Source organism: Anomaloglossus baeobatrachus, chromosome 9 (assembly GCF_048569485.1).
Source record: "Anomaloglossus baeobatrachus isolate aAnoBae1 chromosome 9, aAnoBae1.hap1, whole genome shotgun sequence".
Lineage (NCBI taxonomy): Eukaryota > Metazoa > Chordata > Amphibia > Anura > Aromobatidae > Anomaloglossus > Anomaloglossus baeobatrachus.
The window spans coordinates 221,974,730-221,985,709 of NC_134361.1; the positions used below are offsets into that span (position 1 = coordinate 221,974,730).

General features: G+C 48.0%; 1 protein-coding gene across 1 annotated transcript in view; it reads left to right on the top strand.

The window, feature by feature from the left end:
• Positions 1 to 3,642, top strand: part of ATP6AP1 (ATPase H+ transporting accessory protein 1) — a 14,517-nt gene extending 10,875 nt beyond the window's left edge. Inside the window, exons 9-10 of the mRNA XM_075324606.1 lie at positions 62 to 290; positions 2,747 to 3,642. Of these exons, the coding sequence (XP_075180721.1) occupies positions 62 to 290; positions 2,747 to 2,956 (439 nt within the window). The 3' untranslated portion in view covers positions 2,957 to 3,642. The remainder of the gene's footprint in view (positions 1 to 61; positions 291 to 2,746) is intronic.
• Positions 3,643 to 10,980: the final 7,338 nt, after the last annotated feature.

The following is a 10,980-nucleotide window of genomic DNA, read 5'->3' on the forward strand; positions in this document are numbered from 1 at the left end:
TGATGTCATTCACCCCCTCTCCCCTCCCCCTCTTTACTGTATGTTGTCACCTTTTATGCAGTTTCCAATTCGAGAGCAAAAGATACCCAGTATCTGCCCGGCACTGGTTCACCCTGAAGCGCGTGGAAATGGTTAACGGCACTGCGAACGCCACCTTCCTGGCACCACAAATCAGCGCTCCCAATAATCTCTCCTATCACTGCACGTACGTCAGCAGCTGGCCTCAATACGGATCCCTCCTGGTACAGAACAGCAGCTCCAACTGGCGCCTCTCCATCAAGGATTTCCAGGTAGGCGTGCGCCGGTGTCAGACGTCTCCACGCTATAAGGCTACATGCGCACGCTGCTTCTTTTTCGTGTTCACAAACTGCAGCCAAAACTGCACCTTGTGAGAGAGAGCCTGGAAATGTCACAAAAAATGTAGGTGCTTTTTTGGTGCATTTTTGGTGCGTTTTTGCTGCTTTTTGGCTGCAGTTTTGTCAACAATTGTTTCATGTAATTTTCAGTTCAAACAAGCCCATAAAGCTTGTTGAATTGAAAAAAAAAATTAGAAATAAATAAATAAAAAAAACTGGCGTGCGGTCCCCCCCAATTTTAATGCCAGCCAGATAAAGCCATACGGCTGAAGGCTGGTATTCTCAGGATGGGGAGCCCCACGTTATGGGGAGCTCCCCAGCCTAACAATATCAGTCAGCAGCTGCCCAGAATGGCTGCATCCATTAGATGTGACAGTTCTGGGACTGTACCCGGCTCTTCCCGATTTGCCCTGGTGCGTTGGCAAATCGGGGTAATAAGGAGTTATTGGCAGCCCATAGCTGCCAATAAGTCCGAGAGTAATCATTGTCAGGCGTCTCCCCGAGATACCTTCCATGATTAATCTGTAAGTTACAGTAAATAAACACACACACACACACACACACCCGAACAATCCTTTTTTTAGAAATATAAAACACTAACAAATTCCCTCATTACCAATTTATTAACCCCGACAAAGCCCTCCATGTCCGGTGTAATCCAGGATGGTCCAGCGTCACTTCCAGCTCTGCTGCATGAAGGTGACCGGAGAAGCAGCAGACACCGCCGCTCCTGTCAGCTCCATGCAGCAACTGAAGACAGCCGCGTGATCAGCTGAGCTGTCACTGAGGTTACCCGCGGCCACCGCTGAATCCAGTGACAGCGGGTAACCTCTGACAGCTCAGCTGATCGCGCTACTGCGTGGAGCTGACAGGAGCGTGGAGGACGGGACTATCAGCAGCGGCGGTGGCAGCGAGAGGGGTCCATCATCTCCCCTGTGCGTGCACGCTGGGGACAGCGGTACTTCGGGGTACACGTGGAGGACGGGACTATCAGCGGCAGCGAGAGGGAAAAATCAATGTTTTCAGCTGCCAATGTCCATCCCCCTCTCGCCGCCGCCGCTGATAGTCCCGTTTTCCACGTCATCTCCCCTGGGGACACCGGTACTTCGGGGAACACGTGGAGGACGGGACGGGACGGGACCACTTGCCTGACCTCACTTCCTGACAAATCACCTGCGTTTTTGGTACCAAAAATGCAGGTAAAATGCACCACTTTTGAGTAGCATGCATTTTTCCTGCGTTTTTGATGCCCTCATTGATTTCAATGGGTGACAAATGTTGACAAAAACGCAGGAAGAATGAACATGCTGCATTTTATTTGTCACAAACTTTTGACAAAAAAAAACGCTGACAAATAAACTGCAACGTGCGCAGCAAATCTGACTTCTCATAGACTTTGCTGGGAAGTCAGATGTCAGAAAGTTCTGCTGACAAAACTGCAGCCAAAAAAGCAGCAAAAAAAGCAGCGTGCGCATGTAGCCTAAACCTGCAGCTGACGTCAGAGGGACATTCTAAAGTTTGTCTTTAGATTACTATGTAAATGCATTACTTCAGAGCTGAAATCTACATATTCTAGCTTGTTCACTATCGGTTCCAAACTCACTTTAGTGATTTCTAGGTTATCCTTACAACACACTATACATTTCATTGCGGACTAGAGAGTTCAGCTCTGAGGTATAATACAGGAGGTAACTCAGGATCAGTAATGTAGATACAAAGTGACTGTACTAGCAGAATAGTGAGTGCAGCACTGGAGTATAATACAGGAGGTAACTCAGGATCAGTAATGTATGTACACAGTGACTGCACCAGCAGAATAGTGAGTGCAGCTCTGGAGTATATAATACAGGATGTAATTCAGGATCAGTAATGTATGTACACAGTGACTGCACCAGCAGAATAGTGAGTGCAGCTCTGGAGTATAATACAGGAGGTAACTCAGGATCAGTAATGTAGATACAAAGTGACTGCACCAGCAGAATAGTGAGTGCAGCTCTGGAGTATAATACAGGAGGTAACTCAGGATCAGTAATATATGTACACAGTGACTGCACCAGCAGAATAGTGAGTGCAGCTCTGGAGTATAATAGAGGAGGTAACTCAGGATCAGTAATGTAATGTATGTACACAGTGACTGCACCAGCAGAATAGTGAGTGCAGCTCTGGAGTATAATACAGGAGGTAACTCAGGATTAGTAATGTATGTACACAGTGACTGCACCAGCAGAATAGTGAGTGCAGCACTGGAGTATAATACAGGAGGTAACTCAGGATCAGTAATGTATGTAGACAGTGAGTGCAGCTCTGGAGTATGGTGGATAATGTGCACAGGCAGGGGGATGGCGGTGTAATTACTTATATTAGTATTTGACCTTACCCTCCTCTCTCAGATCCAGCCCTTCAATGTGACGGGCATGAAGTTTTCTTACGCCAGTGACTGCTCGGGCTTCTTCTCTCCTGGCATCTGGATGGGTCTCATCACCACTCTGCTTTTTGTCTTCATCCTGACCTACGGACTGCACATGGTGATGAGCCTAAAGACCATGGATCGCTTTGACGACCCCAAGGGACCCTCCATCTCTGTGCCCCAGAATGAATGACCTCCCCCATGCGCTTCCTCGCCCGTGTCCTGCTACATTCCAGACCTTCATCCCCCGGCCTCGCCTCCTCTTCACGCCGGGGCCCGTGTGTGAGACCTTCCATTTACCTTTTGTGTTGTCCGTGATGATCTTTCCCAATTCGGATGTCTGAGGCGTAATAGGCCTCAGCGGTGGAGAAAGGGTTTTGGTTTACTATCCTGATATAGTATTGAAGGGTTAATTAAGCTTCTAATCACGCGTCCTCCCATTTATTGTACTGCACATTTAAGGCCAGGGTCATTTAAGGAAGTGGTAGCCACGCCGTCTCTTCCGGTTGCCCATGCGGTGACCTCTATCATCCCCTGGCACAGCTCGACCAGAAAATTACTTGAAGAACATTGACAATTAGTAAAAAAAAAACCCCAGAATGTTATCTGCAAAATGTTCCTGTCACCCCCCCGTGTGCCCAGCAGGGGGAGCCACCACGATGTATAAATTCTCCAGGATGTGTACATAGAGGAATCGCTATTTATTTGTGGTTGGGTAATGCTGGGATCTGTAGTGCATTGACGGCTTTAGTCACGTGATGCTGTGTTGGATATCTGCTCATTGTGATGTGTTCTCTAAAAATTGATTTTTTTTTTGTTTTTCCTCTGTAACTATTCACTGTATAACTTATGAGACGAGAAATAAATCTTCCTGTGGTTGGTGTTGTTGTCGCTTCTTCATTTATTGTACTTTGACAAACTCAGCTCTGCTACATCTGTACATTATACCTACGATTGGCCACGTAAAAGACCCCTAAGTAGCTTCAGACTTGTCCTAAATTAGGGTCCGGGCTGACAGTGTGATGGCAGATTATTTCCCAATCGTGCAGCCGGTGGTGGGTGCAGTGTTGACCCCACTGTCTGGCCGAATCCTGGATCAGATCTACTGGGTTAGAAATTGACCACTGCAGCCAATTAGCAAATACTGATTAGCAGCAGCGGTGACTGATGGAAGAAGTCAGGAGCCTGGCAGGGGTCACCAGTAGACCCCGTAAAATAAAGAGCTAAAGACTGTTTCTTCTGGGTTAGAACATGACCATTGCAACCAATTTGGGATCACTGATTGGCTGCAGCGGTGACTGACAGAAGATGTCAGGAGCCAGGCATGGCTAATGAGCAGAGCTCTAAACTAAACAACCGGAGACTGCTGCTTCTGAGTTAGAACATGACCACTGCAGCCAATTAGTGATTACTGATTGGCTGCAGTGGTGACTGATGGAAGAAGATGCCAGGCGCCTAGCCTAGCATGGGTCAAAAGCAAACCCCGCTAACTGTTTCTTCCTCGTTAGAACATGACCACTGCAGCCAATTAGAGACTACTGATGGGCTGCAGCGGTGACTGATGGAAGAAGTCCAGGAGCCTGGCAGGAGTCACAAGCACCAGTACAAAGCAGCATCGGGGTTCAGAAGATGATACTTAGATTAATGCAGACTCCTACATATATTCTGGACCTAGACCAGCCAATTAGGGATCACTGATTAGCTGCAGCGGTGAATGACTGAAGAAGTCAGGAGCCTGGCAGGGGTCACCAGCAGACCCCTCCTAAACTAAAGAGCTGGAGACTTTCATCTGCTTTAGAACATAACCATAGGAGCCAATAAGACTACTGCTTGCCTGCAGCGGTGTGTGACGGAAGAAGAAGCCAGGAGCCTAGCAACTGTCACCAGCAGACCCCCTAAACTAAAGAGCTGGAGACTGGTTCTTCCTGGTTAGAACAAGACCACTGCAGCCAATTAGACACTACTGATTGGCTGCAGCGGTGTGTGACGGGAGAAGAAGCAGCCAAGAGCCTAGCAGGGATCACCAGCAGACCTCCTAAACTAAAGAGTTGAAGACTGGTTCTTCCTGGTTAGAACAAGACCACTGCAGCCAATTAGACACTACTGATTGGCTGCAGCGGTGACTGATAGAAGAAGCCATGAGACTGATAGGGCTCACAAGCACCAGTACAAAGCAGCATCGGGGTTCAGAAGATGGTACTTACATTAATGCAGACTCCTACATATATTCTGGACCTAGACCAGACTCCTAAATTTAGACCCCCGCTCAGACCCCCTAATTTGCGCCCCCGACCTCTGAATTAATTCTGAGCCTCGATTAAACCCCTAATTTAATTCTGGACTTTTATCAGATCCCAGACATTTAGGTAAGACCCCAGGGCACACGTCAAAGCTGCTGTAGACCCCAGATTAATTAGAGCGCAAAAAAAGTTGGTTATTTATTAACCACTTCTCCTCCTGACTGTTTTCCCCTGAGCTGTGCACATGGGGGTCCTGTGGGTGGGCTTCCTGGACTATAGGGGCCTGAAGAAGTAACTATTGTGGCCCCCTCTATACAGTAGTCGAGGGGTCCCATACTGGATCCTCCCTCCCAATCATTAGCAGTGGAAAATATTAGGTTTCAGCATATGGTGACCCCATGATCTGAGGTCTCTGCTCTTACATAGGACTGCAGGTGGTATAGTGACACTTCAGCTCTGCTACATCTGTTAGTGGCTTTTGCTTTGTTTTCTGCAGTGGTGGCCATCGCTGTATTGATCACCCGGGCTAATTACAGGGCCATATGTTATTGTCTCTGGGATATATAATGGTACGGGGCTGAGACGGAGCCATACGGCCCCCCGACCCCGGCAGAGCTGGTTCATAAATTACAGAATGGAGGGTGGGGATGGAGGTTATGGCGGTGTACATTTTGTTTTTTTGCTGTATCTGGTCCCTCGGATTTGGTAAATGTGCTGGGATGAACCCCCTGTAGTCCTATCCGGACCCCCAGAGCTGCACCCCCGACTCCTCACTGTCATTTGGAACAGGTTTGCGTTCACTGATTGCAAGCAGAGATCTGTAAACTGCATCTGCTCAACCTAACGCCTCCTTTTATATTCGATCTTGCTTAAATGTTAAAGGCGCCATTGTTGATTTCTCAAGGGCCAGCGTATGTATGACCTACCGCCATATGATGTTCACCCTAATGGCCTGCCCCCTGGCTGTACAGAAGGTGCTATACAAGAGACTGCCCCTCCATTAAATGAAGGTGCCTATCCCATAAAGCTTAATGACTAGGCTCAATGTTTAACCCTACGAGACCCGCCTGCTAGAAAACAACTAAAAATGTACATCCCCTTTAAGAGACGTCATGTTCTGGCGACCGGATGATTGGAAATGTAATGGAGGTGAAACCTGAGCCGCTTCCCATCATCATCATCATCGGCCGGCGCGTGTCCTGCCCCACATTACAGCGTCTGCAGCTTCATGTCAATTCATGGCTTTGCTTTTTTTTTTTTTTTAGGATCTCAAAATATTGACCGTGTCCAGAAATAATGATAGTGGGAGCGGCCTGAAGCCCCCGACGTCAGATCTATGGGGAAAATCACACGGAGAAGACACCACGGAAACGAACTGACCACTGATTGTCACCGGCGTCTTGTTCATAAAGTTCTAATGAACTGTTCCTATTCATATTGGCAGCAGCGTGACCGCCTCCGCCTGTTCCCGTTATGATACCAATGGCTGGATAGCAGAGTTTTTTGCTATGGCTTCCATTTTTTGGGCGGTATTCTGCTATCGTGACAGGACACTGTAATGACAAATCTGCTGTAATGTTCTCCTAGGTTTGTAGGGGGAAAACATTTAACAATACCATGTCCGAGGGGCTTGGGTTGTTTTCCAATTCCACCGACGACTCTGGATGAGGGTTGTTCCCCCCGTCATGCCAGATGAGGGGTAGATCACGTTCTGTGCCCTTGCTAGATGAGTAGTGGGTCCCGTCCCATGCTGGAGGAGGGTTGAGTCCCCCAGTTGTGCCAGATAAGTGGTGGGTCCCATGATGGATGAGGGTTGGCTTCCCCACCTGTGCCAGATGAGTGGTGGGTCCCATTAAGGATGAGTTTTGGCTTCCCCACCCGTGCCGGATGAGTGGTGGGTCCCATGATGGATGAGGGTTGGCTTCCCCACCCGTGCCGGATGAGTGGTGGGTCCCATGATGGATGAGGGTTGGCTTCCCCACCTGTGCCAGATGAGTGGTGGGTCCCATTAAGGATGAGTTTTGGCTTCCCCACCCGTGCCGGATGAGTGGTGGGTCCCATGATGGATGAGGGTTGGCTTCCCCACCCGTGCCGGATGAGTGGTGGGTCCCATGATGGATGAGGGTTGGCTTCCCCACCCGTGCCGGATGAGTAGTGGGTCCTGTCCCATGCCGGATGAGAGGTGGGGTGGGTCCCCCACTTGTGCCAGATGAGGGTGGCCCATGCCGGATGAGGGGGGATTCCCTTTTTGCCAAATTATTGTTGGGTCCCATTCCAGATGAGGGGTGGTTTGGGTCTCCCGCCAGTGTTGGATGAGGGATGGCCCTGTCCTGTGTGCCGGATGAGGGGTTTGGGTCTCCCGCCAGTGCTGGATGAGGGATGGCCCTGTCCCGTGCCGGATGAGGGGTGGTCCCCCCGCTGTGCCGGATGAGGGGTTTGGGTCTACCGCCAGTGCTGGATGCGGGATGTCCCTTTCCCGTGCCGGATGAAGGGTGGTGCCCCCCCCTGTGCCGGATGAGGGGTTTGGGTCTCCCGCCAGTGCTGGATGAGGGATGGCCCTGTCCCGTGCCGGATGAGGGGTGACCCTGCCCTTCAGTCTAGGCTTCGGTGGATGGTGCTTTGTTTTCGAGGAAATTATGGCTACACAGTGATATAGAGTTTATAAGGAGATCTCATGCCGGATGAGGGGGGATTCCCTTTTTGCCAAATTATTGTTGGGTCCCATTCCAGATGAGGGGTGGTTTGGGTCTCCCGCCAGTGCTGGATGAGGGATGGCCCTGTCCTGTGTGCCGAATGAGGGGTTTGGATCTACCGCCAGTGCTGGATGAGGGATGTCCCTTTCCCGTGCCGGATGAAGGGTGGTGCCCCCCCCCTGTGCCGGATGAGGGGTTTGGGTCTCCCGCCAGTGCTGGATGAGGGATGGCCCTGTCCCGTGCCGGATGAGGGGTGACCCTGCCCTTCAGTCTAGGCTTCGGTGGATGGTGCTTTGTTTTCGAGGAAATTATGGCTACACAGTGATATAGAGTTTATAAGGAGATCTCTTGTATGTCCAACTCATTAGGGATGGTATAGAAAGGGGGATGTATCCTCCTAAACCCTCCCTGTGGGCAAGAACCAGGAGACGCTCTGTAAGCCCCCAGACAGCCATTTACTAGTAGGACCACCATGTCATACAGAAAGTATAACAGTTTTCTATGGACAAGTGCCATTATATACCAATAGAGGCCAGAACAGTTCCCTTATGCCTATATTGGCTGGTATACGGTATGCCATGTGAATGGAGTCTTAGGGCACCCCTTTGCTTCTCAAACTTACTAAATAAAATGTCTCCAGGATCCAGAGGGACACAAGTTGATCCAATTTTCAACTATATCTGAGTCCTTGGTATGATTAAAGTGGTGCAGAAAGCCGTCGGCTCCCTGCTCCACCATCCATCGGCTCCCTGCTCCACCATGCATCTGTACGTGCTATCTGCTCCATTTGGCACTTGTCATGATGCTAAAACCTGAGTATAGAGTGGTGCAAGCCTGCGCCAAACACTGTGGGAATGTTTTTTGCTTCTTTAACCCATTGTGGGTGAGCGGGGGGCACTGTGGCGGTGTCTCGGGTATGAGGGACGCTATGGATGCGTCATAACGTATGGGGCATTATACATTGTGGTGGAAACAATGTAAGGCGGTATTCAGACATGCTGTGTGATCCAGGCACGACACATTTATCAGGGACATGTGAAACCTGCCTAAGGGCTCGTTCACACTGGCGCATAATCAGTCTGTACGCCACGAACCGCACACGCACCCATAATGGCCAAAAAAATCACGCTCCAAGCGCACAAATCCACAATTTTTTAATTACAGCCCTCTGAGTCAAAAATCATTCCTTAAAAATGGAGGATTTATCCTTTGCATCGTCCTTGGTACGACATCCGCTAAAATATTCTACAGCCAAACAGCTTCCTATAATGCAATATATCTGGGCATGGACGTCGTACAGACAGTGACACCCGCTTTTTTTACGCCCCCATTTTTAGTGGGAGACTGATCTGACAAAAAAAAAGTAACGCCCGCTACTATTTGTCATCAAACTGCTGATGTGCGTGAGGTAAAAAATGGCGTATTATTGGGGTGAGGCAATTTGTATATGTGTGTGGAGTGAGGGCGGCCATTTTTCATTTATGAGGTGAGGACTATGAGGGGGGACATTTTTCATTTATTCATGAGGTGAGGGCTATAAAGGGTGACATTTTTATTGATTTATGAGGTAAGAGGGGACATTTTTATTGATTTATGAAATAAGGGGGACTTTTTTATTGTATTGATTTAAGAGGTGAGGGGCTATAAGGTGGTCTTTTTTATTGATTTATTAGGTGAAGGGCTATGAGGCGGGGCTTTTTTTTATCGATGAGGTGAGGGGCTATGGGGGGGACCATTTTTTATTGATTTATTAGGTGAGGGGTTATGAGGGGGGATACGTTTATTGATTTATGAGGTGAGGGGGGACATTTTTTATTGATGTATGAGGTGAGGGGTATGAGGGGGGACATTATTAATTAATTTATCAGATGAGGGAGACATTTTTTATTCGTTTATGAGGTGAGGGACTATAAGGTGGTCTTTTTTTATTGATTTATTAGGTGAGGGGCTATCCGGAGGGACATTTTTTTTTATTGATGAGGTGAGGGGCTATGAGGGGGGACATTTTTATTGATTTATGAGGAGAGGGGCTAAAGGGGAGACATTTTTATTGATTTTTCAGGGGGACATTTATTGATTTATGAGGGGGGATACTTTCATTGATTTGTGAGGTGAGGGGGGGACATTTTTTTATTCATTTATGAGGTAAGGGGGGGACATTTCCTGAATGCTTTATGAGGTGAGGGGCTATGAAGGGGACATTTTTGTTGATTTATGAGGTGAGGGGCTATGAAGGGGACATTTTTGTTGATTTATGAGGTGAGGGGCTATGTGGGGGGGATACTTTTATTGATTTATGAGGTGAGGGGGGACATTTTTTATTGATGTATGAGGTGAGGGGTATGAGGGGGGACATTATTAATTAATTTATCAGATGAGGGAGACATTTTTTATTCGTTTATGAGGTGAGGGACTATAAGGTGGTCTTTTTTTATTGATTTATTAGGTGAGGGGCTATCCGGAGGGACATTTTTTTTTATTGATGAGGTGAGGGGCTATGAGGGGGGACATTTTTATTGATTTATGAGGAGAGGGGCTAAAGGGGAGACATTTTTATTGATTTATCAGGGGGACATTTATTGATTTATGAGGGGGGATACTTTCATTGATTTGTGAGGTGAGGGGATACATTTTTTTTAATTCATTTATGAGGTAAGGGGGGGACATTTCTTGAATGCTTTATGAGGTGAGGGGCTATGAAGGGGACATTTTTGTTGATTTATGAGGTGAGGGGCTATGAGGGGGACATTTATTGATTTATGAGGGGGATACTTTTATTGATTTATGAGGTGAGCGGCTATGAGCGGGGACATTTTTTATTCATTTCTGAGGAGAGGGGCTATAAGGGGGTCTTTTGATTTATGAGGGGGAAATTTGTATTAATTTATGAGGTGGGGGATATTTTTATTGATTTATGAGGTGAGGAGCTATGAAGGGGGATATTTTTATTGATTTATGAGGTGAGGAGCTATGAAGGGGACATTTTGATTGATTTATGAGGTGAGGGGCTATGAAAGGGACATTTTGATTGATTTATGAGGTGAGGGGCTATGAAAGGGACATTTTTGTTGATTTATGAGGTGAGGAGCTAGGAGGGGGATATTTTCTTTGACTTTTTGAGAGCACACACGTATATTGTTCGTGTACACAGGCTATGTGCTCTGGTGTGAGATTCCTGTCAGGCCATTATATAAGGCTCAGCACAGGACGGATACACGACATTACAGCATCACCACAGCAGATGATGCAGGCGCGCAGTGATCCGGGCCGCATCACCAGGTCAT